Below are 27,197 nucleotides of genomic sequence, written 5' to 3' on the forward strand. Positions count from 1 at the left end.
TATATATATATATATATGGTATCAGATTGATCTGTGCACTGAGGACAAGCAAGTCCTAGGTTACAAACTGAACTCTCCAATGCAAGAACAAGATGCATTTCTTCCTTTAGGAGGTGCTATTGTCAGAAGAAAATAAAAAGGTTTCAGTTTTGTTTTTGCATGTGGGTGGGTATTCTGTTTGTAATAATTGTTTGGATACACTATATTTTTAATATGCTAGTTGTGATAATTTCATGCCAAGTAAAAATGTCCATAGTCATATTTTATGTTCCTAAAGTAACAGAATGACTTTCAATCTAGAAAAGACAAATGCTAATGTAGCATTTTTTCCAATTTTTCTGCAAATTTCCATTTCCCCCCGAAAAAACCCGAACTTCAAAATTTCCAGAAATTTTACATCTCTAGAGGTGACCCAAAGACAAATGTAATTCAAACAAATGGCACAAAACAGAATGAAAGGTCTTCCTTTATCCCCAATGACCCACATTTGCGTGATTCTATTTGATCAATGGAACGTGTCGCTAGTCAGGTGACCCACATCCAATCACATATGTTGCTAACAAGGGTCCTAACCAATCTGGCATGTTGCCAGCATGAGATCAGGTACTCTATAGCTCTACAGGGCTGATTTAAGCAAAGGCACTTTATCTCACCCATGGGTTCTTGCATTAGTAAGATGGAACAAGTGAAACTCCCTCCCCAGGTTCTCAGCCTTGAAGCCTCTAGGCTCAGTGACTACACTGGCACCTGTGCTGACTCTTTTCTTTATCTTGCTCTCTGATACTGCAGTTAGCATGACCCCGAGAAGAAAAACATGACGTGAAAGAGCCAATCAAAAATAAAATATTAGAAGTGGATCTTATGTTGCCAGTTAAGGTTAAAGACTGGTCCCAGCAAGGCTTGAAAAGGCTGCTGCCTGAAATTAACAGCTTTTGCTACACTACACATTCCCTTAATAGGCACAAGTATCTGCACAGCAGCATGCAAAAACAATGGTTCTTGCAGCATCTTAAAGACTAACACTACCATCCTCAGCAGAGAAACACCCTTCTATCATCAAACTCAGTGGGCTTAAAATGGTATAACTCTGATTAGGATGGAACTATTAGCCTTTAACATGCTGCAAAACTCCTTTTTATGTCTGCTTGTAACACACTAATGCAGCTACCCCATTGTATTAAGTAGAGTGCAAATTCCCTAACATTCCACTTTCCCAGCCTTCTATGTCTTTTAACAATGCTATTAGGGACAGTATGTTTCCTTCATCCATTTAGCAGACTGGTCGCCTCCCCTCCCTTCCTTTTGTACTGACTGATCATACACCAGGGAGAACCAATACAGTAATGTCCAATTTTTTGCATGGAGATTTTCATTCAGTGTTCCTTTGTCGAGGACCTTAAACAAACATGGAACATGTGTCCTTCCTTTCCCACTGATGTATGTGAAACAGCAACAACTTCTTTTATATTATGGAAGACTCAAACCATTTGTCTCTTGAGTTGGAGCCGGCTCACTAGGATGAAGTTCTAAGAAAAATACATATTGAGTTAATTTACAGCTCCTTTGAGTCTTGAAAAAAGTTTCTCTTTGGGAGTAGTACAAAGGAGGAATGTCATTGGCTAGGAAAACAATGTCTTCCAGAACCACAGGATGTTGCAGGTGGGGAAAGAAAGATAACTCTCTGGGTAAAATGATGCAATTAAGACTTCTCATCAAAGATGAACAGAATTTGTTTCTTGTCCAACAAAACCCACTTTTCAGTGAGGGTGGTCTACCCAGAGATTCACAGAACCAAAAGGATTCCAAGACTTTTGGGGTAGAGATTTTTTCCACCACTCTTCATAACTACTCAGTGGATGACTTGTGCAAGAGCTTGTCAGTTACAACTTAACTGCTCTCCCTTGCCATTACTGTGGAATGACTGGTTCCTGGATTTTCAGAGAAACTAAAGCTTACAAAGTAGGCATACTGATGCAGCTAACGGACATCTCAACTTCTCCTTCACTACATTTGGTAAAGCTGTTATTAGCAGCTGAACCAGCTCAGACAGTGAACTATACTATCATCTGTTGCAATTAATTTTCTACCTTACAAATAAGATGGGTCTATTTTAAAGATAGAATCAAAGATTTTCATATTATTTATTTGTTAGTTTTACTACATTTATACCTCCCCCTTTTCCCCAATAGGGAACCAAAGCTGCTCATGTCATTCTCCTTTTTATCCACACTACAACCTTGGGAGGTAGACTAGGCTGTGTGTGTGTGTGACTGGGCCAAGGTCACCCAGGAAACTTCCATGGCAGAGCAGAATGTCTTGATGGCAGATACCTGGAAGATGATATTCCCTAGAGTGCACCAAAGCACAGCACCTCCCAGACACCTCAAAATGATGGGTTTTATGATGGATTTGAATTGTATTTTTATGCATCGTGTAAGCTGTCTGAGCCTGCCTTGGTAGGAAGGGTGGGGTATAAATCGAATAAAATAAATAAATAAAACACTGTCCAAAGCGTGGGGAAGGGGAGATTCTCCCACCCATGCATTGGCTCCCTGGCCACCTGATGTTAAGAGTGATGGCACTTTTTTTGTTTTCCCATGGGTGAGGGTTAGGGTTGCAAACTCTGATTTAGAAAATCCCTGGAGATTTGGGGGTGCAGCCTGAGGATGGCAGGATCTGGGGAGGGCAGCAGACTACCTCAGCAGAGAACGGCCACTGGTTACTCACCGTGAAGGGTCCTTCTCCTCTGAGCCTTGGAGGACATCTTGTGGGTGACCATCCATCACTGGTGGCTGGCAGGCCCCACCTGGTGGCTGGCAACCCTAGTGATGGTAGGTATTTTGACACCTGTATTCTCCACGGGCCTTCCTTTTTTTCAGGTAGTATGCATATATAATCTTTGGTCTTCCAGCAGTTTCTATTAGTTATATGCACAGCTCAAAATGCTGTAACATTTTAATGGTCTTTATTTGCTATTTTCTAAATGTTGTTTTTCTTAACTAGAATGCTTTATCAGGTTTTCCTTTGAGATTTAAATCTGATTACCCTGTAACATTTTGAAGGAGGAGGATCTGGAGATAATTCTTTTGTTCATCATAAATTAACTCTTTAAGCTGCCTAAAATGGAGATGCATTGTTATTCAAATGAATCTCAACAGCTTTGCTATGGTACTTCAAGTAAACAGCGAAAATGATCATATTCTGCCCTCTGACAGATATTGAGAATTTCCAGTAGCTGCAAAAGGCACCTCATCCTTAGATAAAGACAAATAGTATAATCTTCAATGCAATGTAAAAATTATTAAAGCAATGAGAGAGGGTGGTGGTGTGTTTAGCACCAAGACTAGTTTTATAGTGCTATCTTTTCCAAACAGAAATGCGATAGGATATTTGTCAGACCTATGTCAATCGATATTGTGCATTATGACATAAGTCATAACACGTGCTTATCAAATGCAGGCTGCTGGAGACTAACGGTGCCATCTTAAGAAGTGTTACCCTCTTCTAAGTCAACCGTAGTCAAAAAGAGAATGTGATAAAAATCTAGAAAAGAAAACCCTGAAGAGAATACTCTCTCATTCACATAACTCTCAGATTATCAAAGATGTGCTTCATCACACCTACCTGCAATCCCTTGTAGCAGCCCACAGACATTAAAAATACTTTTCTTCATAATACTCTGCACACACATGGTGAAGACGGATACTAATGCGACAGCACAGAGTATCAAGATCCCCAGGGCTAGGAAAATTGCGGTAGCCTGCCAGAAGCCACTGGCAATCTCGCTGAAGTTCTCCGCATAGGGGCCACACTGTGTGTCTCGCCTGGAGTACGGCACGTGCTGGATTCGGGTGCAACGTTCATATATCCCCAAGGTTGGACGATACGGTTCCAGTGATCCTCCTGTCCCATTGTCTCTGTTGTGAGAGCTCCCAAATTTTGCCTTGCCAATCAACCAATCAGCACTCATGAAGGCTATGAGCTCTGCGAAAGCCACAACAATACTCAGGAGTGTCCACAGCATTGAGCGGCAAGTGACAATGACATGACACATATTGCTGTCCAGTGCTAGTACCTGGCGCAGTTCAGAGCCTGAAATCCAAAGTGTAAAAAAAAATTAGATTAAAAAGATCTTTGAAAAAGCCTGAATCCGCTCAGCTCTTCATCAGCAGAAAAGGGGATGGTATGTTCTCAACAGAAGTTAGCCAGGCAATGTTTCCTAGTCATTTGTTCTCCAAATGTACTCTTTCTTTTCCTCTTCTTTGGTTGCAGAGCACTGAAGTATGCATGTCTGTGTTAATATTCATACTGGCACATGACGTTACTATAGTATGTGGGAGGCTACTGAGGACAGCCTACTGATTTGACATCACATACCTAAGAGAGAGAAAAGAAGAAGGGTAAGGAGGGACGTTAGCAGGGAAAGAAAAGGGGAGGAAAAAAACATTTAATTCTACCCCCACAGTTTCTGAGAACAATCCAAGTCTTTTTTTCCCCCCAGCCAGGATCTAAATCAACATCTGATAGTTCTAACATGAGCTTGTCAGATGTAGTCGGCTGGAGACTTTCCAGGACTTTAAACCTCAGCAGGGTTATTAATTCCCTGCGGCAGCACTGTACTTACAGTATCAGTTCTACACCATACGACTTAGCGCTTGTTTGTCAGAAGCTTTATAAGTTTCACAGAAACTCTTAACCCCACCCACCCATTCAAATTCCTGCTTGAAAAATTACACGTTGGCAGCCTGTTGCAGTAATAAATGTTAACATGCGCTGCATAGAAGCAGCAGCTTTGAAGATGGAGGCAAAAGGTAATTGGAACATCATGATGTGTGTCTTTACCAAACATTACTTTAGTTATGTATAATTATTTACGGGTAGGGAAGTATTCATTGCAATGATACTAAAAGAATAATTGCCTGATGCACCTGAACAAGTCAGTAAATTTTCTGCAAGCACAGAACATCTTATTCCTGCTGAAGCTTCGCAGATCACTTCCTGTAATCTGCCTGGGAACCATACATATAACACTCCTTGGAGGAAGAATGGATATCAGTGTAATAAAAGATGTCAGATGTGTGGCTTCATAAAACGCAAGCCGTTCCATGTAACAAATCATTAATGTTCAATGGCTCACCGCACACGCACCCCATGAGTTCCTCCAAACCACCTCAAAAGGGATGGGATTTTGGTGGGTGGATGGTCCTTGCCTTTGAAGAGGGAAACAAAAGAATGGGCTGCCGTTAATTTTACACTGGATGATGAGTTTTAGTAACTTTTTGTTGAGGGGGGACGCTTGGTATGCTTTCTTAATTTTAAAAGGCAATAAAGCACCCCAACCTCTGGTTGCACTCAAAAAGAGTAAGGAGAGAGCTAATTCAGTTCACGACTTGACTTCTGGCAGGAATTAAAAGACAAATGGCGATCCTGTCAGGCAGACTGATGGACGTGTGGTGCAGACACACCCTCTGTAAATAACATGTGCTGAAAGATAACGCATTGGTTTGCCAAAACAGCAAATCCTCTCAGCATGTCCAGTTTCAATAATAAACCGGAAGGAAGGAACTGTAATAATAGTTTCTGTTGATGTCACCCATGCTATAAAGGAGGTGAAGAGTTTAATAGGAACTCTTGCTTAGGAAGCAATGAAATTAAATATTTTTTAAATGCAGTCAACACTACTTTGTTAGATCAGAACACAAACACGCATGCCACTACAGAACTTCATTTTGAAGGAAAGGTTTGATCGGAATAATGAAGAACAGCCACCAACGTACAGTTTGCTTCGCGCAATGAAATTGTTCACAGATACGCAGGAGAGAGCAAAGTGTGTTTATTTTACAAGGCGTGGAGGATCATCTGAATGCTGAAAGGAAAAGTAGTAAAAGCATGAATCATCTACCGAATGCAGTTCAGTGGTAGCAAGGAATGTACCTGAAAAGAGAGCCAGAAATAAATGCTAGTATAAGTGCCAGCTTACTCCCTAGATTTCAGAAATCAGAGTTTTGGGGTATGAGTCAGCTTCTGCCTACAGGGTGCAAATGGGTAGGGTGTGGAAGGTGTACACATTCCAAAAGATCCCAGAGTCTGGGTACACAACACTGCTGGCACCAGAATCCGGCACCTAGGAGTAGCGTGCGTGTCCCTTCCCTCCAGTACCACAACCATGATAAGGCAGGTTCCTATACAACAGACTGTGGCAAGGAATGGCAGAACCATTATACCTTCTGGCAAGGGCATGCAATGTCCCAAGCTCAGGCCCAGCCCTTCCGTACAGCTGTTCAGACTTCACAAAAAGACACTAGCTGCAGAGTGGCAGACTCAAAAGACAAGGTGCAGCTGAGGAGGTCATGCTGAGGTATGGGAATCTGTGCTACAATGAGGTACAGCACGCACCAGGAATGGACATGTTATCAGGTTCTGTCCTGAGGACACCCTTAGAAGTGCAAGGTGTTTTTTTTTAATTTTAATTAAAGTAACCCGTTCCTGTGAAAGTGAAACAATATGGAAATATTATGTTACAGCTGGTTATCCAAAACCTGGGGGTCTGTGAGGAACTGTAAAGGGCAAGAATAATTTAGTTATTTTACTTCATTTATACCCCACCTTTCCATCCAGTGGGGACTCAAAAGTGGCTTATATTGTTCTCGGGGTAGAAGTCAAAGTAATAAATAAATAAAAATAAATAAATATGTGATTGGCCTAAGGCCAGCCAGCAAGCTTCCATGGCAGAATGGAGATTTCATCCTGTGCCTCCCAGATCCTAGCCCGACATTCTATCCACTAAACCACACTGGTTCTCTGAATCACTGGCTCTCTGAATCACTGAGAAATTTACTCCTGCTCCAAAGCTTCTCCCACAAGATACTCAAGGCAGATGCCTTGAGCCATAAGTTAAGGCTGGAGATAAAAGTTTTAGTTGATAAAAAGTAGGGGTTGGAGCAGGCCATACTCCCCTCGTCCATCTTGGCTTTCTTCCACCCCCTCCTCAACTAATATTCAAATGCCCTCTGCATGATCAGTTCCCATTAACCTGATTTGGGGGGGGGGGTCATGCTTTTCTAGCATTAATCATAACCGTATTTATTTAGTTTTGTATTAATACAGAGTTTGTAATAGCCGATAATATCAACAACAGTTCTAAATGTAGCTCTAGAACTGAAGGAAGGGAGATTGCCTGTTAGCTGTACATTGTGGTGAAAGCCAACTGATTATTCTGGCTATTTTAATCAGTTCATAATCCATAGCATGACTTTATACTCTCCGTGCCAGAGCATTATCCATTTTCCACATTATCCATTTTATGAGTATCTTAGTTTGCTTTAGCAACTGCTCACCTTCTTACGAACAGTTCACTGGATTAATGGGAAGCGCCTTCCCTTTCGCTGAAAATTCTACATCTTTTTAACACAATCTGTATTGGCTTTTTCAATTACATTACATAAATAATAGGAGAAGCCATTGTGGAAAGACAGTTATCTTAATATCTAGATAATAAAAGACATTAGCTGAATTGTATTTGGGAGAAAATGTGATGTTTATTCCTGCTTTCAACTGCCTTAAAGACAAATTGGACTGAAGCACAGAGCCTATTAAATGATGTCATGGTGGTGGATGGCGGAAAGTGCTGTCCAGTTGCAGTCAACTTATAGCTTTTTAAGGCAAGAGATGAACAGAGGTGGCTTTGCCATTGCCTGCCTCTGCATAGCAACCCAGAACTTTCTTGGTAGTCACCCATCCAAATACTAATCAGGGCCAACTCTGCTTAGCTTCTGAGATCTGACAAGATCAGGCGACCCTGGGCCATCCAGGTCAATGACAACATATCCAAAATAAATTCAGAAGTGGAAGCAACTGCATGTAATCTCTAATGCACAGTATCAACAAGGTACTGGATATTTTATCCAATATAAACTGAATTGCTCCATATTATTCTTTCAGCTGTAACCTATTTCCAGTTTATATGATTCACGACCAAGTCCTAGGTGTATTCACACAGAGCAAAATAAGTACACCCCCCCCAAAAAAAACCCCAACATAAACTATTTATACCCCATCAGAGTAATGGTTAATCAAGATCAGATGATACGCAACAGCTCTCTATAGCGTTGGGGAAAGTCTCTTCTAGGAATGCCTTATTCAAGTTGCTTCCTTCTAATTGACTGCAGTTATTACATATGGCTGGATTCTTTATAAGTTTTAACAGAAACACATTTCTTCTTGTAACTCAAATTTACTTAACCAACTGGATTTAAACATTTAGGATCTGTACTGCTCATGCAGAGATCCTTCCACCCAAATATCAAGTAAGGAGAGAGCATCCCCATTGTATAATCAAGCAATTACAGCTTTCACTGTTGGCGTAGTGTTTCCTTTCCCTCGCCCTGTGTGTGCAACTATGAAAAACAGACAGTGAGATGCCACCTCTGAAGCCTTTTGGAGATTAACAACCCAGGACCTTCTACATCCAAAGCATGTAGTCTGCTATTGAACTAATACCCCTGACCAATGTCAATTTAATTTTATTTCTTCAATATTGAGATGTCTATATGGTACATTTTCCCATGTGTTAGCACTGCAGGTTAACATTATGATTCTGTGCATTTCATGTGCCAAAGACTTTCTTTCTGGAGGGGTTACACCTGACTGCAGGACTTAGTGTAGCAGAAACCATTAACAGTGATCTATTACTTCCTTGCTGAAGGCTGTCAGACCTCAGCGGTCAACAACAGTGTCACGCCCATGTACTTGTGTTATGCTGCAAGGGAGGACCTTTTGCAAGGAACACAACAGGCAGTCTGCAAAGACAGACTGCTCAGTAATATGAACTCTCAGAAGCTGGTGAAGGAGCTAAACAGGATTTCCAAAGATGGAGAACATCTCCCGCATAGCCCCTTAATCCATCCTAGGTTTGAGTCCAGTAGCACCTTAGAGACCACCAATATTTTTGGGATAAATTTCTCGAAAACTTATACCCAAATAATCTTATTCATCCCTAAGATACAACTGGACTCAAACCTAGCTGTTCTACTGTAAACCAAAACAGCTACCCTCTGAAACTTAATCCATCCTGTGACAAGCAGAAGCAGAATTATTCAAAATAAACAAATCCATGCAGATGTATTTACATTATACTAGTCAGGGAATTATATTTCCCCCCCCCCATTAAAACAAATGTTGGGTACTTTGGTACAGAACTTTGATTAATTTCAATACAAAGCATGCTAATCCCCAGAGGCCTATGTATTCAGTGCCTATGAGGTACTAATGTTCTGGAAGAGGTCTTTGTATAGTATCAAACTGCAACAGATATGGCTGTAAAAATCATATGCAAAATTTTGCACAGTCATAATTGGAACAACAAAGGAATTACTTTCATGTTAAACTGCCTGGTAATCCTGGAGCTCCCCCTCCCCTGTTAGTTGAAAGGGACAGGTTCCATGCTCTGTAGAATTCCCGCATAATTCCTGATTTCCATACCAGTATGACTCTTGGGGTGAGGTTGGAGGGACCACACTGTAATATAAACCTCACTGAAATGACAATAACCTTGCTGAAATTAAGCTGGTTTGGGTATGGTCAGTACTTGGATAGAGATCTCTAGGAAATCATATATCATGTATATACACCTCATTAAGAGACCTTCATCCCCTAAGGAAAGAAAGGTAGGAAGTAAATGCAATAACAACAAAGAATCAGAATGATGTAAGCTAATCTACTGAAATATTTGAATAGGGGAGGAGGGACCAAAGGACTCTCAGCTCTTCTATTTAAAAAACAAAACAAAAACCCAAGCGCAAGTCTGAAATCATGACATCACAAACTATTAAACGTCTTTCGTCTGCAACTTTCTCCATTTTTGTCAACTAATAAATCATCTTTAGAAAAGTGCCTTTTGGCTCAACTTAAATAAATAGTTGAAGTGAAGGCCACACAGACAGCTGAAACTAGACTTTTTTTCCCCCTTGAAAAACAAAATAAAACAGCTGCAGGCACAATAAGACCTTTTCTTCTCATGTTCTGTACAGATTGCAAGGAAATCATGCAGAGGAGTTTTGTGTATCTTTTGTTTACCAAACAGAAGGTTAACATCTTGCTGTCCAAAATAAGGAATATTTTGGATCTTGCTGTCCAAAATGAGAAATGCCTGCCAGAGCACTGGTTTCCTGAACTGTTATTCATTAGTGGATCTACCACATTCTGAAAAATGCTTTGAGCAAGGCATATCAGAAGTTGCTGTTATTTATATGTTGCCGATTTTAAATTACTGCCATTTACAGAGGAATACATGAACTCACAGAATGTTTTCACACATGAAGACAGAGGCTTCCAGCCAATTTAGATCAACTTGACTGAATTTTCCCTTCTCCCTCCTAACTGCCTTCATTTTCTGTTGCTGCTATAAACCACGTTATATGCAAAATGAGAAGAGAAAAGGCAACATCACTGGAAACTAGTGAATGCCGACTGAGGCCCCATCACTGCTATTTCCTGACTCCCTTCCATCTTCAACCAAGCTATTTTCCACACATACTGAAAAAGCAGAAATGAATATTAATCAAAACACTGTGATCTTAATCTTTAAAACTGGATCTTGGCCCTTGTTCTGCCAGCACATTGTGTGTCTTGTAACAGCTGCCATTCTCATGACCCCAACGAATGCGAGAGATTATTCCCCCCCCCAAAAAAAAACCCCTCATGATCTTTCATTTGATCAACTACTGCTGTTGTAGGAGATCTTCAGCTTTTGAGTTGCTCTTCTTCCCTCTCAAATGCTGTGTAACTCAAAAACACTCCAACAATACTAGGTGTTATAATTTAAAAGTGTTACTTTTTTAAAAATATCTTTTTCTGAAACTGAATTTACACTATATTACAATATCTTGCATTTTCTTCAAACTGCTCATGGCAGCAACACATGGTTTCCCCCTCAACATTATAACTACCCCGCAAAATAGGTTAGGCAGAGGGCCTAACTATGGCTGCGATCACACATGCCTTTAGATCCAACATAGGTGCGAATGCCTGATGGATCTAAAGGGAGCAATCAGACAGCAACATCTGGGAAGCATCCTGCAGTCATCAGCAACCCATGCTGCTCCACTACAGAAGCAGAGTTAAAAGACACTGGGGAAACTCTGGTAGTAAATGGGTTCTGACGGGCCACGGATGGACTTTTCCCGGTCTGATCGCTCAGGCACACTCTCAAGCTGTCGGGATGGTCTGATCAGGCCAACCCAGCTCGGTGCTGTTTCCCCCCCCCCTTTGCAGTAAGTGCATCATTGCATACTCCACAGGGGGCCCTCACCATGGAGGTGCGATTCTTCGTTTATGCGCATACAGGGCCGGCCCGCTCAGTAGGCGAACTAGAGTTTCGCCTAGAGCGGGGGGCCATCATGGGGGTGCCAGGCTGGGGAAGCCAGGTGGCTGCTGGAGGCCCCTCTCCGGCTCCGGCTGGGCGGCTCAGGAAGTCGCCTGATTGGCTGTGGAGCCGCCCAGAAAGGTGCATGGGTAGAGTGGGGGGGCACCGGCTGACTCACCCCCCAGCAGCAAGGCGGGTGGCTGTGAAGGGAAAATGCGAGTCAGACCACAGGGAGAACTTTCTCAGAGGCCAGGAAAGCTAGGAGAGCGCATGAGGCTGCTTGAGATTCGTTCCTCAGTCAGAACTGTGAGGTGATCTGGGTGGGTGGGTGCCGGAGGGAGGGAGGAAGGGAGGCCGAGAGGGAGGGGTGACGCCACCCTCCTCGGCGTGAGTCCCTGCAAACCAGGGCGGCCCTTCCCACTTGCTCTTTGCCCCCCCGAAGTCGCTGGGGTTTGTTCGCCCCAGTGGCCTCGAGGTCGGTGTCTCTTAGTCCCGCCCCCAGCGGAGAAAACTCCCGGGTCCCTCCCATGCTGGGGGAATGGCGCCTGGGACTCGGCCAGAAGTGGGCCCGGCCTGCTGCTTCTTGGGCCGGAGAAAAGCCAAAGTGGAGGTGGCCCGCCGGGCTTGGGCAGAGCCGTGGGCGGGCCGCGGGGCCACTTGCACCATTTTCCCTGTGGTCTGAGCAGCAGCGATCCAAATGCTGGAGAAATGGGCCAGTGCCTCTGGGCTGCCTCCTTCCCCGCAGGATACCCAGGAGTCTGCGAAGGCTGGCGCTTTTTCCCTCCCTCCGGGGCCCATCTCCAGAGCTGCCCCCCCACCCTTCTGGCCACCACCATCCCCGGTGTCCCCAGACTCCCTTGTCAGTCTTCTGGAGGGCAATCTGATTTCCTTGGGAATAGACACCCAGCGGCCCTTGTGCCTTCCTTTAGGATCAGCCGTGTCAACCACCTTAAATCCCTTTTTCAGAGCTGCAAAAACAACAACTGGAGTGAGCGCTGGGGGGGGACCCACACCAGAGGTTGGAAGGTTGTTCGTTATGGAAAGAAGCCAAGGCCCGGGCAGTGGGGTTCTGCTGGGCAGGTGCTAGCCTGCTTCTCCCCCTCCCCCCTGCTTCTTCCTCCCTGGCTGGCAAAGAGGTTGGACTGGGAGCCTGACGGGCTGCTTTGTACTCTCACACCCGGGCTCATCGACGCCTCTCTCCAGACCTACTCTAATGCTGTCTCCCTGGCCAGAAAGAGGTCTGTCCTGCTCAGCTGGTCCTCTGGAATGTGCCCTCGGAAGCCTCAGAGAGGCACCAGCAGGGCGGCTGCTCGCTCACTCACCTCTGTGGCACCGGACGGGACGGCGGGCAGCGGCCGGGCCAAGATTCCTGGACCCGAGGGGGGCCTCGAGGGCCAGCTGCCAAGGAGCGCCCCTGCCCATCCGGGTGCGGGGGGAGGAGGGAGGCCGCCTCCTTGCTCCCCCCACCCTTCCTGGGGGTTGGCAACCCTGTAATTGGTGGGCGCACGGGGGGGGGCGCCAGAAGGTAGCCTCGCCTAGGGTACAAAAAAACCTGGAGTCGGTCCTGTGCACATGGCACAAACGGCCAAAAAACCCCTGATTGACCCGCAGTTGTGTCTGATCACACAGTGACGTCCTGCGCCCACAGCTATAAAAGGAGATGTGATCTTGCAACTGCGTGTCAAATTCCTCCAGAGGGAATAGCTTCACATCCCCTCCGCTTCAACTGGCACATGTGAACACAGCCTATGTGTTACATTATCCTCATATCTTGCCTGGGTCCATTAACAGGACTTTTGGTCAGGTGTACCTTGTCAGTTCTGTACACGGAACTCAATAGCGAGGCACGGGAGGGCCTGATTCAGATTAGGAGCATGCAGGGATAAGAGGGTTTAAACCTTATCCCCCACACTTTATTGCCCACTTGAAACGGCCTTGGGAAGCTGCTATTTGCCCCACTGTGGAAATCTGTGTGTCCCCATTAGTACATGTACATTTCCCCAATGAGGCACATAACGGCTGCCTGGGGTCATTTTAGGTTGAAAATGGCACAGGGCAGAAGGACGAAGCCCCCTCTGCCTGCGCACCATGGTCCCAATTCAAATCTTGACCAGGAATTGCTTTTCAAACATGGAATCACAAGGTATGTATGATCATAAATCTTCACAGTGGACTAAGGGAGGATGCAAAGTTAATGTAACATATAGTTGGATCACGCAGAGTCAAAGCCTCGCAGAAGGCTTCATAACTGCATGGGGATTTGAACCCAGTCCTCCCAATTCCAGCACTCTAATTCTTGCATTATACCAGCTCTCCAGTTCCAATGCAGAACCAGACAGCTACTTAAAACAGCCCACAAATCTGGCTGGCAAGTAATTTCTAATGAGTCAAGAAGTGATGAGTGGGAAACACATGGCCCATTCGCTAATTCAGTCCTACAAGAGTTGAGACACATGCAAAGGGCTCTTTAATTCCTCCTCCTTGTGAACAGTGTCAGAGGCTTTGGCTTTCTTACCGTGCAGCTCATTCACTCTCAGTATAGCTGGGTCAGAATTTTCCCTTGTATACATGGGCTACTTATATTTATAGTATTAATTTATTACAGCATTTCTCCACGGCTTTTCTTACCACCAGGAACTGTAAGCAGCTTACAAACTAACTGAATCATATAATTTATACAAGAAAAAATACAACTCCAGCATCCTGAGCTAGTCCTGGATCCACTATCTCAACTCACTCAAGGCCACCGGCCTGTGAACCATAAGCTAAGAGTCAAGGTCCAAGAATCCTTTGGCTCTTTTCCTCTGGCCACTCCCAGGCTTAAATACCTATAACAGAGGAGGGAACAGAAGCTCGGGCCCAGATCTTACTCAGCTGGCAGAGATGTTCCCAATCCCAAGACTTTTCTCTTCCTGTTAGAAGAGATTCAGGCCATGAATAGCCTTAAATACCCTGTCTGTGTCGTTCAGTAGCTACCAGTTGAAGCACATGAGGAACAATGACAGAGCCTTCCCTGCTGTTCAGCTGTGGGGAAGGGATGGCCTTTTGCCTGTGCTTCAGTTCGAATGGGAGAATGCAGCCATCTTGCACAGAGAAGAAAATAGCTGGAATCAAGACTATGCTGTTGCATAGTGAGGGGTAGATCGAGCCCAGGCTAGCCTGATTCTCATCAGATCTTGGAAGCTAAACAGCGTCAGCTGAGGCAGACAATAGCAAACCACTTTTGTTCATCTCTTGCCTTGAAAACCCTATGGAGTCACCATAAATCAGCTGCCACTTGATGGCAAAAAAAAAGGAAAAAGAAAAAGAAAAGCATTTTTAAATAACTATAACATTGTTCCTGGACATCTCAACCTTCCATAACATGGCAACAATTGTATGTACAGAAGTGGTGATATGTTACTCCCAATTCATGGATGATGTCTATCAAAGCCACAGATAGCTAAATGGAACCAAGCCCAGGTGGCGCAGGGGGAAGGAGAGACAGCATCAGGGATAGCTGTTATCTTCATGTCTTCCTGGTCAGCTTCCCAGAAGCAGCTCTGCAGGCTTCTGTGGGAGAGAAGATGCTGGATAATACATATCTTTTGACCCACCTAGCTAAGCTCTACTTGCATTGTTAGATGAAAACAGAAAATAAAATTTAAGTAAACATCCATTAGGATATTACAAGGTGGTGATTCATCTGTACTACCCAAGTTCAATAAAACTTGGATTATTTTTTTTTTCAACATCATCAGGTCCAATTTCCTGGACTATGGATTTGTTCCAATTACCCTTGGTTATTGCCTTTTCATATTTCTTATGTCTACAGCCAGAACAGTATGTTTTGAAAACTTACAGAAGATTTCCTGTAATTCCAACATTTATTAAATCTTCTATATGGAAAAGAATATAGCATAGTACTAAATGGCATCTCAAAAGAAAGCTGCGAAGTTACAGGGGAAAAGCATTCACTACAAGGAGCAAGTCTGGCCACAAGTACTGGGATAATGTAACTGTTTAAAAATTTATCAACTGAGAGGGAAATTAGGAATTTTTCCTGTTCAGTTCCAGATGAAATCATTCCAGATGAAATCATCCAAGGTTCAAAATTCCCAGATGAAATCCTCTATATTGCATGCAAGCATCAGCTTTCCATACAGAGCCAAAACCTCATTCTCCTGTAATTAGCACAGCCGTGGGATGTCCTTGTAACTGTTCTAAATCATGAGCTCCAAGGGGGGGAAATGGCTGAATGCTGCGTGGATTATGAGCATTAATACCAGCTGTTCCTCAATAAAGATTAGGGCATAGTCCATCAGGAAGTTCTGTACAAGCCTATCTAAAGGACTCTTTGACAGATAATGGACTACATCATACATCTACGCCCTTTCCCGTATAATCTAGATTCATATAACAGATGAAGCATGTCATGGAAAGAAAAGGAGCTTCATCAATCTGGTTTTACAGACAGAATACTCATAATTCAAAATATCATAAATACAATGTAGATTCCCAAGTGTTAAACCCCTGCTGAAAAGAAGGGTGTGGCCTGGGGTTGCTTTTTATCTAGTTCCATATACCACATGCAGCTGCTGAGAGATGACAGAGACTTGAATATTGTCATTCAAGCCTTAACAATTTCTGGACTAGGTTTCTCTAATGCTCTCCAACCTGACCTGGATGGCACAGACTAGCTCGGTGTCATCAGATGTCATGAGTTAAGCAGGGTCCGAGGAGGAGGAGGAGGGGTTGTGGTGGTGGTGGAGGAGGAGGAAGAGATTGGATTTATACCCCGCCCTTCACTACCCAAAGATGTCTCAGAGCAGCTTACAAACTCCTTTCCCTTCCCCTCCCCACAACAGACACCCTGTGAGGTAGGTGGGGCTGAGAGAGCTCTTGGCAGAAACTGCTCTTTTTCAAGAACAGCTCTTATCAGAGCTACAGCTTGTCCAATGTCATCCAGCCAGGTCCAAGTGGAGGAGTGGGGAATCAAACCCAGTTCTCCCAGATTAGAGTCCACGCACTTAACCACTACACTAAACTGGTTAGTACTTAGACGGGAGATCACCAAAGAACTCCAGGGTCTCTACACAGAGGCAGGCAATGGCAAACCAGTTAGTCTCCTGCTTTGAAAACCCGATGGGGTCGCCATACATTGGCTGTGACTTCATGGCACTTTCCACCACCAATGTTCTTTATGTGAAACTGCCTTTGAAGATGGTCTGGAAACTCTGACCAGCTCAGAATGCATCTGACGATCATTGAGTATAGGCCAGTGCGTTTATCAGTTTGTTTTTGAGTCTAATCCAAGACTCTGGTTTTGGCTTTCAAAGCCCTAAATAGTCTCTGTGTTGAGTATCTCCATCTTCTCTGGCATGATCTGCATCAAGCTCTGTTGTTTCCTAGCCAGGAACTAGGAACAAAGCATTTTCTGTGTTGGCCTCAGTTATGGAATGGACTCCCTCACAACTGTCCACCTTCCTCGTCTCCTTTCAGAGTCCATTAAACACTTTTTATAAATCCCACAGTGCTTTCGTGAACGAAGAAACTAGGTTGGAACTAGAAGTCTAAAACCCACGGGGCCATAATCAATATGGGGCCAGCGGGCACACTCTCAGCTGAGCCACTGGTTCACCCCATCTAATTTTTTAGAATTACTTTTTAAAGGATGACATGAAAGCTTCAGGCTACTCTCCCCGCAAAAGTAATGTTTCAAAAAGTAGTAAATTTTGAAGTAACTGCCTTCCGTGAGAAGAAAATGCCTTCCGTGAGAAGCAAATGTCACATCAGCATTTTGAAAAAAGATCACAAGACATGTCTATGAGGAAATGAAATCTGCTCAACAGCCATCTGTGACAGAAGTTCCACAGTCCAGAACTATGAGGGGCAGAAGTTCCTCAGTTCAGAACTGTTAGAATGTAGTATGGGCAATAAATGCTGTGACTCACTCAAGGTATAAGAATGTTTCCAATGGAACCAATTACCTGGTGGGGAGGAGCAGGCTTTCTCTTGCTGGAGGTCTTTAAGTAGAGACTGGGCAACTAGATGTGAGGAATGTTCTAGTTGTGGATTTCATGTATTAAGCCTGTGACTGGATTTCATCAGGGGGGCCCCACCTGTGGATTATTTCCTCACATTTAAGCCTGTGGGCACCTTTGGAATTCTGACACAGGGTAGTGGGAACAATCACAAAATGGCTACAGCAAGAGGCAGACCCAGCCACAAAATGTCAGGGGCAAGGTCATGTATAACTTTAATAATAAAACGTCAACATTTCAGGCAGAAGCACTATTTAACAGGATGCCTTTATAAATTAACACACTGTTTAAAAGTATTTTCTTGCATACATACATCTTACCTTCAGTCAGACAGTGAAGAGTACTGTGTTGTGGTGGCAGCTGCTGCCAAAGCAACTTAAAAAAAACACTGCACAATCAGAAGCCCTGCTGTGCAAAAGACCCACTTGGCCCTACCTACTTGGCAAGTTTGGTGTAGTGGTTAAGTGCGGGCGGATTCTAATCTGGGAGAACCGGGTTTGATTTCACACTCCTCCACTTACAACTGCTGGATGACCTTGGGCGATTCATAGTTCTGTCAGAGCTGTCCTTGAGAGAGCAGTTCTTGAAAGAGCTCTCTCAGCCCCATTTACCTCACAGGATGTCTGTTGTGGGGAGGGAAAGGGAAAGGAGTAAGCCACTCTGAGACTCTGAGTGAAGGGCAGGGTATAAATTCAATCTCCTCCTCCTCCTCCCCTTCTTCTTCTAGAAACACTTGGCAGGCATCAGGAAAGGTGTCAGCAGGTGCCACATCGGTGACCCCAGACTAGATGACTACTCAGACCCTTCCAGTTTAATACCTCTGCAACTGCCCTACTGCAACAAATCAAAGGTCCATCTACTCTAATGGGGGTGTGGTGATTGCTTAAGTTAGTGGTGTACTAGAAAGCTTTCTGCAGCATTGGAGCTCAAAAACAAACAGAAAAAAGTATGTAGTTACTTAGAAGGATGTGGCTGCCTGTGCCATATTTGGTGCTTTGGCTTCAACCAGTAAGTGACAGTGTTGAGGTTCAAGACAGGGCTTCAATGCAGAGTGTGGGAATAGCAGAGAAATACTAGAGTACACACACACAACTTGGCTTCTAGTTTGATTTCAGAAATCCATAGATCTCTGCCAGATCCTCAGTCAACCTGAGTCAAAATCAGGTTGTGGGAACCCAAATCGTAATGTATACCAGGACACTCTGGAGCTCAAAGTGCACAGGATTCTTTCCTCATATTTTATCCTTAAGACAACACAGGATTCTTTCCTCACATTTTATCCTCAAGACAACATTGTAAGGTACATTAGGCTGAGGGAAATCGACTCGCCCAAAGTCACCCAGTGAGATTTATGACTAAGTAGCAATGTATACCAAAGTCTTTTTGGTCCAAGTCCCAGTGTCCAGCAACTATATTGACTTTGGAAGGCATATGGAAGATGCTGAGCTGGGGGGAGGGGGGCAGCCTAGGTGAGAGGGAAAAATCTCATCCCTCAAGGTGCTGAATCAGTTTCCCTCTACAAGTGGTTCAACAAAGTGAGAGACTGCTCTATGCTTTCAAAAGTGGATTGCTCAGTGTGTTCAAAACATAAAAGGAACTACAAATTGTTTGGTGACAAAGGTTTATGCAACGGCGATGTTAAATTACTGCAAAGCTTATTGAAAACGTTTCCCATTATTGTCCCTTCTCTGAGAGACTCTGGGGTCACAGCTTTTAAAATAACATCCTCCAAAAGGAAGAGAGCTGTAAGGAAGAAATAATTGCATCAGAACTTCTGATAAAGCTTTTGCTAGGGTGCCATGTCAACAAGACCAAGCTCATTAGAGCATCTAACACTCAAGTACCAAAGAATATTTAAAAGAAAAACTTCCTCTTCCTTAAATGGAAAGCAAGAGAAAGAGAGAGAGAGTGTGTGTGTGTGAGTGAGAGAGAGAGAGAGAGAGAGAGATCCTGAAGAATAAAAAACAAACAGATTTCACATTAAGGGAGGTCAGAACAGGACTGTACAGCAGTCAGCCTTTACCACATGAGGCCAAATCAAGATGGGTAGGTGTCTGTCTGTAGCAGTGGAAAAGAGCAAGAGTCCAACAGCACCTTAAAGACTAATAAAATTTGCGGCAAAGTATGAGCTTTCATGAGTCACTCATTCTAGCTGTATCTGAAGAAGTAAGCAGAGACTCATGAAAGCTTCTACCTTGCCACAAATTTTGTAGTCTTTAAGGTGCTACTGGACTCTTGCTCTTTTCTACTGCCACATGAGGGCAGTATTACTTCAACAGAATTCTGCCCTGAAAGGCAGCCTAGGACATACAAGAGCTTTCCAAATAACTTGAACTGTCTTGCATACATTCTTTACAGCCTCACTCTGCCCACTGACACCTGCTGTCAACTTTCGACTATGGGAAGAGCAAAATTTGAGTCCATTAGCACTTTAAAGAAAGACTGCCAAGGTTTCCAAGGATAAGCTTTTGGGAGTCAAAGCTTCCTTAGTCAGGGACTCTCAAAAGCATATACCTTGCAACTCATGTTGGTCTTTTCAGATGCTAGTGGATTTGAATCTTGCTCTTCCACTGCTGACCAACACAACCTGAAACTTTCTACCATGGGGTGTTCTGAACCAGTCGAACCCCTGAACCTACTGTGATACTAAATATCAAGTTAAATGTTCCCTCTAAGCTGTGGGGTCTTGTGAGCAAAAATTCTACTTTGTGAGCTACTGGCATTAAAGTTGTGAGCAAGAGATTTCGCTGCTGGATAAACTAGTTTGCTCTGGAGCCCTCCTTCCTGAGCCAAGACAAAAATGTGTGAGCCAGAGGCTCAAAAACTGTGAGCTAGCTCACACTAACTCAGCTTAGAGGGAACACTGAATTGAGACAAGTCTGAGAGGAAGTACACATGGCACAAGATCACTGAATTATGTATTCAAAGGAAATTATCACTTACCTACTACTAACAAGAAAGTATTACTTAGAAAAATAGTGGAATAAACTATATTTTTAACAAAATGGTGGTTTGCTTGAGAATAACGTTTTTGAAAAGGGTGGGATTCAATGCCAGGAAACACAGAGATTAAAAACTGATTTAAATTTAAATTAGAAAGGGCTGTTCATAAGAGCTGACTAACACAAGAGCACTGCCCTCTGAAGAGGCCAGATCTCCCATACAGCAGATGCTTGAGTCAGATTAATGGATATGAAGTGGACTAATCCTAAAGAAGCACATCCTATCTGGAAGACCACCCAGAGGGTTGTTATAAAGCACTAGAGGATAAGGTGTCTTTCTATAAAGCACAAGTGGAGTTTGAGACGATATAATGCAGACATGCCAGAAACTAAGTAAACAGAGGACCCAAGGAATAATGATCAGATTATGTAGGATTATGTACAAAGCAGCACGAGGAAAGAAAAACAACAACAGTGAAACTCAAAAATTAAAAGTGGAGCTAGTGTCACACTATGGCTAAGACAGTGCAGTTAAGTGTCAAAGGGGGACATCTGCAAAGCCTGGGGGGCATTCAGAACTTTGGGGAGCAAATTGCCCTGGAAATCCCATGAGGGATCGCCATAGCTTGGTAGCAACTTGATAGCACTTAATTATTCTTATTGTATAGCTGTATCTCTCGACATTTTTTTATAATTAACTATCTGACACAGATCAGGTTTTTGTAATCTCCCTTGAGCCACCACAGTCAGTGGCAAAGGTGGTACATAATTATTTCAATAAATAAATACTGAGTAGTTGTGGGGTACAGTTGGTATGAAAGGTGATTAGAGATGGGCATGAACCACATTTTTGTGGTTCATTTCAGTTCGTGGTTTGTGAGGATGGTTCACAAACAGAACCAGTTTCTGCGCCCTGCCACTTTCTGCAGGTGAAAGAAAGCTGAGTGGCGTGGAGCAGAAAGCAGGGGATTAAATGGCTCCAAGACATTTAACCTCCTACTTTCCACTCCCTGCCGCTTTTCGCAGGGAGCAGAATGCAGGGGGTTAAATGCAGGGCTATTTTTGGGCAGGAACGCACAGGAACTGAGTTCCGGCTGGCTTCAGAGTTGGCCACGCCCAGCAGGAACTCATTAGCATAATAGGCCACACCCAACAGCAGATACTCATTAGGATTGGCTACATTAGGGGTGTGTGGCCTAACATGCAAAGGAGTTCCTGCTACAAAAAAGCCCTGGGTTTTGACAACAAACAAGGTAAACAGAATAACAAGCAAAAGGTGGGTGTGGCTGGATAACCACACTTCTAGTAACATGGGGGTGTGGCCTAATATGCTAATGAGCTGTGCTGTCAGGGGTGTGGCCCAATATGCTAATGAGTTCCTGCTGTTGGGTGTGGCCTATTATGCTAATGAGTTCATGCTGGGCTTTTTCTACAAAAAGAGCCCTGGCTAAATGGCTCTGAGCCATACAAACCAGGAGGTTGATTCATGAACCAAACTGGTTTGTAGCGGCTTGTGTCGCCTGCTTTCTGCTCCCCATCATTTTTTGCAGGGAGCAGAAAGCAGGGGATTAAGTTGCTCAGAGCCATTTAAACCTCTATTTTGGCTCCTGGCGAAAAACAGCTGAGCAGTGGAGAGCAGAGAGCAGGGGGTTAAATGGCTCCGGGAACTTCGATTTGCAAACCACAAATTGGCCAAAATTCATCACAAACTTAAATTCATGAGCAGGGGTCATTTTGTAGAAAAAGAGGTGCAGGAGCTCATTAGCATAACTCATTAGCATAACTTTTTGCATATGCCACACCCCCTGACATCACCGGAAGTGTGTCAGAAGGCAACACCCACTGCTCAGGCTCCACTGGACTGTTTTGGATTGCTAGCTATTGGGGGGGGGACACGCAGAACTGTCCTCGCAGAGGAGGGAGAGCTTGTACCTGAATAAACCTTGGTCTTCAAGGTGCCACTGGACTGTTTTGGATTGCTAGCTTGGGGGGGGTGGGGGAACGCGCAGATCTGCACAATTTCATTTGTATGGACATTTACACAATGAACACACCAACAACAGAGAATGAACCTTCTAACCCAGCCTGTTTAGGACTTCACCTATATCCCCCCAATCCACCATCCACCTGTCCCCCCCCTCCACCTTCCCCCAATTTTATATTAAAGTCAACTGATGACCTGGGCCATTCAATCACGCCACCTTGCTTGGCTCAAACACAACACAGGAAGCCACAGAACAAAGTGTAAGTCCCGTGGCACCTTTAAGTTTTATTCTGGGTACAAGCTTTCCTGTGCATGGCACAGTTATGCAGTTATCTCCAGATCTGATTCTGTTTTCTTGTTCAGTCGCACAGTCAAGCCCGACTCTTCGCGACCCCATGGACCACATCACACCAGGCCTGTTTAGATCTGGATTAGTCTTTAGCCAAGTGGCAATTGCACAACAGTTGTTTGAGCTCTGAACAAGGAAGGTAAAGATACTTTCCCCTATCTCCTCTTCCTAGATTCTGTATTTCCGTAACTGGAAACAGGACAAAAATCACTTTCTGCTGCTTGACAGCAGTAGAGAGGTGAAGGAGAGCCTTCCGGCTACAGGAATCTTGTTTCTTTTTTTTTTTAAAGGGATTAAGATGGGTAGTGATGGTAGAAAGTGCTATCAAGTCTCAGCCAAATTATGGCAAACGCATCATGGGGTTTGTGAGGCAAGAGATGTTCAGAGGTGGTTTGCCATTGCCTGCTTCTGTATAAGGACTCTGGACTTCCTTTGTGGTCTCCTATCCAAACACAAACCAAGGCCAACACTACCTTAGCTTCTGAGATCTGACAAGATCAGGCTAGCCTGGGCCATTCAGGTGCTCTATCCAGCAGCCATTCAATAGGTGCAGCTCTGAAAACACAGATCACCTTTTGAATGGGGGCAAAACAGCAGACATGCAAAACCTTCATTGTCTTTCTAAAGGGGTGTGTGACTCCCTCCTAGTTTTTAAACTGTAAAGTGACTTTTCCTCTTTCCCATTTTAAGGAAGAGAAGGGCTAAGGGCACTTATCTCTTATGTTTAAAACAATAATAAAATATATATCCCTCCTCCTGGGAATTCAGGGTAAATCAACGTCCATGTTGTCCTCACAACAAGCCTGCAAGGTAGGTCAGAACGAGAGTGGTTAGCTCAAGATAACAAGGTATCTGAATAAGTGGGCATGCACACGAAAGCTTGTACCCAGAATAACACTTTGCTGGTCTTAAAGGTGCCCGGGGACTCAAACTCTGTTATTCAAGATAACCAAGTTAACTTCATGCCATGGCCAAGAAGAAATCTGAGTCCAGTTCTCCCCAGTCGGTCTAACCACTGAACCACATGCCCCGGAAAGAGCTGAGCTGCTTCTCTAGCCCAGCATGATCCTGTCTCCAACAGGGGCCGGCCTGGCCTCTCCAGGCAGCAAGACCTGGCAGGCGCCCCTGCCCCCGGTTTGAACATCTGGCATTCAAAGGCGCACCTTGCCTCCAACCAGCTGGTTCATGAGCCCCACTATGCGGCTCTTGATAAGCACAATCTCCGGCATGTCGTACTTGAAGAGGAAGCTGTACAGGGCCACGCAGCAGCCCCCCACCACGGCCATGGCTTCCCCTGCTAGTGGTGGTGGTGGTCCAAAGGCTCCCTCCTCCTCACCCAGGAAGAAGAGGCCGGAGTCAGCAGCTAGCAAGACACATCCTCTGCTTCCTGCTCCCATCCCAGATGGCCCACAAGGGGAGTTTTAAAGGGAGCGGGTCCGAAGCCTGCAGCGCTGCTTCCTTGCAAGCACCTCCTGCCCTCTGGGAAGCCGTTTCGTCCGGGGATGGGACGTGCCCGGCGGGGGGAGAGGAAGAGACATGCCTCCTGGCCAGTTCCTCCAGCTTTCCCTTTCTCTGGCTGTCATCATTGCAATGCAATGCAGTTTTAAAGGAAAAAATAGAAGAAAGTTTGAGTCCAGGGGCACCTTTAAAACCAACATGTGCCCGACCCCTGGGTTCCTTACTGGGGGAGCATCGCTCCAGTGAGCTCCGGGAGGAAATGAGCCTGTTCATGAGTCAGTTCATGCCCATCCCTAGTGGTGATCTGCGAGATCCCCCATTAAAATGTTACACGTTACACTGGCTGATTCTTGCACAAGGGCCTTCTATCAGATGTTTGCTGCAAATTGTGGAACTTAACTCCGAGGTGTGTTGTGGGGGCATGATTCAGATTGGACTATGGCATACAGGGCAAAAGGGTTTAAGCCTCCCCGCATAACACTTTCCCAGCCTGTAACAGCCCTGGGGAGATGTTGTTTGCCCTGCTGAGGAAATATATGTGTACACCAGAATATCTGTAAATATGCAGCCCCCATTGGGGCAAATAGTGGCCTCCTGGGCTTTGTCTGCCTAGAAAATGAGTTCTCAGTCAAGAACATACAGTGCATATCTAACAGAAAGACTTCATTGCAGACCTGGATCCAACATGAGATCTCTATAGTGTGTAGTTAGGCTCCCTCTGGTCTTCATCACATCACTCACTCTCAGCCTCTGCCCTACATCTGCAGTATGGACATAATAATATTGGCCTATCGATTGTCTGGATTGAAACAATATATGTTTGAAGCTCTTCGATCAACAACAGTGCTAAGTATGATCACTATAAGTTAGAAATTGTCATAAGGCTTCAGCTAACTACAGGGGTGGTTCAAATGAATCCTAGAACAATATAGTCAATGGGGAGATTGAAAATGAAGGTAAAAAAACATCAGTTCCCTCAAAAAAAGGCCCAAGAACAGACAGATCTCAAAAGAAGCAGAATAATAATAAGCAACAGTTTGGGAGTATCAGCATTTGAAAGTGTCTGGTAACAGAACACTTTAATTATATGTTTGCGAAGTAATTCGCTAAGAAACTATTGTTTCTGCTTATGTATAACTTAAAATTCAAAGGAAATGCAGTGTATGAAAGAAGAACTGAGAAGCTAGATATTTTTGCTCACAAGACTCCACACCTTAGAGGGAGTATTGGTTGCATCTTACCACTCTGTTCAGCTAATGGCAATAAAATCTTCCACCACATGGTGTCTTCCAATGGCATTGGCAGAAGGCTTCTCATGTGATAAAAGTACAATTCCATTAGCTGAGTGAAGTGACAACACTGAATCTATGAATAGCATGGGGTTCTGCAGTGGGAAGAAGGGATCAGTGGAAATCACTTTCCCCTTGAGTGAACCGAAGTGCACTTCTAACTTGTGCAAGCAGTTAGTTTGGATCTGCTCAATAATTTATTATGGTATTTATAATGCTAGACTTCAAATAACTGGCTATTTATGCTAAAATGCAATCTTTAACTCAGCCACATGTATCTGCAGAAAGGTGACTCTTCCTTTTTTTAGATACAATGTATTATCATCCATATTTTGAGGAATGGGGCCTACGCAAGCCAGGAAAAAGTCAAACACTACATCAGATTTATGGATACTACATTGCTCTCAATTCATAAATTAATAACATGGTAGAAGAACCAGAGCAAGTTACTCCAGGTCTGGAAATAATTAGGTAAAAAAACTCTACTTTGCTTGTTTCTCTCTGTAGACCTAACTCACAGTTACCCTAATAATACAGCAACACTAGATGTTGTGTGTGCTATTCTCTATTGTAATTTTTAAAAATCACCTTGAACCTATTTCATGTTATAAATGGTTTTACTCTGAAACATATAATTTATTTTACAGATGTTTGGGAGGAGGTTCCTGTTCAAGTAAAACACACTGTATACCAGCTTTAAGCAACACACAATGCTGCTACATATGCATTTAATTGAACCCTTTCCTAACAAACTGCATGTTCACGTAGAAAGCTCATATGGAGAGAAGCTACATTTTGGTACTGCTAAACAATAGCACATATTGTTCAATATTCCAAGTATTGCAGAAAAATTAAAGGGCCTCCTAATAAAATCTACACGTTCAACTACTTCCGTTTGCCTTTTGTAACTTTCCAAGAATAGTAGCCAGGAGAGCATCAAAAAATGTCATGACAACCATCTCCTTCCGTAATTCAAGCACTGGTACTGTCCAAGCAATGCAACATTTGAAGGGGGTGACACCCTTCATTCTTATGTCACTATAAGCAGCAAGCAGATTGACCTCTGTATGATCCCTCAGTTTTGTTCTGTATTTTTACATGTAGTAGATTACACAGATCACTCTTCAAAACAGGACAGCTTCTTGGAACAGCTTGTTGGTTACCAGTCTATCAAGTTGAACTTCTTCTTCTCCCCTTGAAATGTATTTATTTATTTCACCTCATTTGTACCCCACCTTTCTCCCCTATGGGACCAAAAGAGGCTTACATTGCTCTCCCCTCCTCCATTTCATCCCCACACCAACCCCGTGAGGTAGGTTAAGATGAGATTCAAACACAGTTCTCCCAGATGCTAGTCTTAACACTTTTAACCATTATACCACTCTGGCTCAGTAAACCCCATCTGCTAATTTTCCAGCAATTCACTGACAAAGTTCTTAGGCCTATCCATTAGTAGAGAATCAAGATATTTATATATGTATCCTCCTTTCACTATGACTGATCCCCCATAAAACAGCTCGCAGCACAGCATTAATTTTAAAGCTACAAAATCACACCATATCATCTAAAAACATTGCTCATCAAAATTGTACAAGTACAAAATACAAAAAGCTAAGAGGATCAGATGAGAACACACCAGGAGAAATCCAGGCAAGGAGAAAGTTAATTATACCAGGTTAGGAGCTCTTGAAGACAAAAAGGTCTTTGCCAGTTTGCAGAACACTAACAAAAGATAGTGTCAAATGAGATTAATGAAGAGGGGAAAGTCGCATACAATTGATGCCGCTGCC

At 43.9% G+C, this 27,197-nt stretch overlaps 1 protein-coding gene across 1 annotated transcript in view; it reads right to left on the reverse strand.

The window, feature by feature from the left end:
* The window catches only part of LHFPL2 (lipoma HMGIC fusion partner-like 2), a 71,982-nt gene that overhangs the window by 22,309 nt on the left and 22,476 nt on the right, over positions 1 to 27,197 (reverse strand). Inside the window, exon 2 of the mRNA XM_015419523.1 lies at positions 3,625 to 4,377. Within this exon, the coding sequence (XP_015275009.1) occupies positions 3,625 to 4,054 (430 nt within the window). The 5' untranslated portion in view covers positions 4,055 to 4,377. The remainder of the gene's footprint in view (positions 1 to 3,624; positions 4,378 to 27,197) is intronic.

The sequence above is a fragment of the Gekko japonicus genome, unplaced genomic scaffold (assembly GCF_001447785.1).
Source record: "Gekko japonicus isolate JY-2015 unplaced genomic scaffold, Gekko_japonicus_V1.1 scaffold206, whole genome shotgun sequence".
In the NCBI taxonomy this organism is placed as follows: domain Eukaryota; kingdom Metazoa; phylum Chordata; class Lepidosauria; order Squamata; family Gekkonidae; genus Gekko; species Gekko japonicus.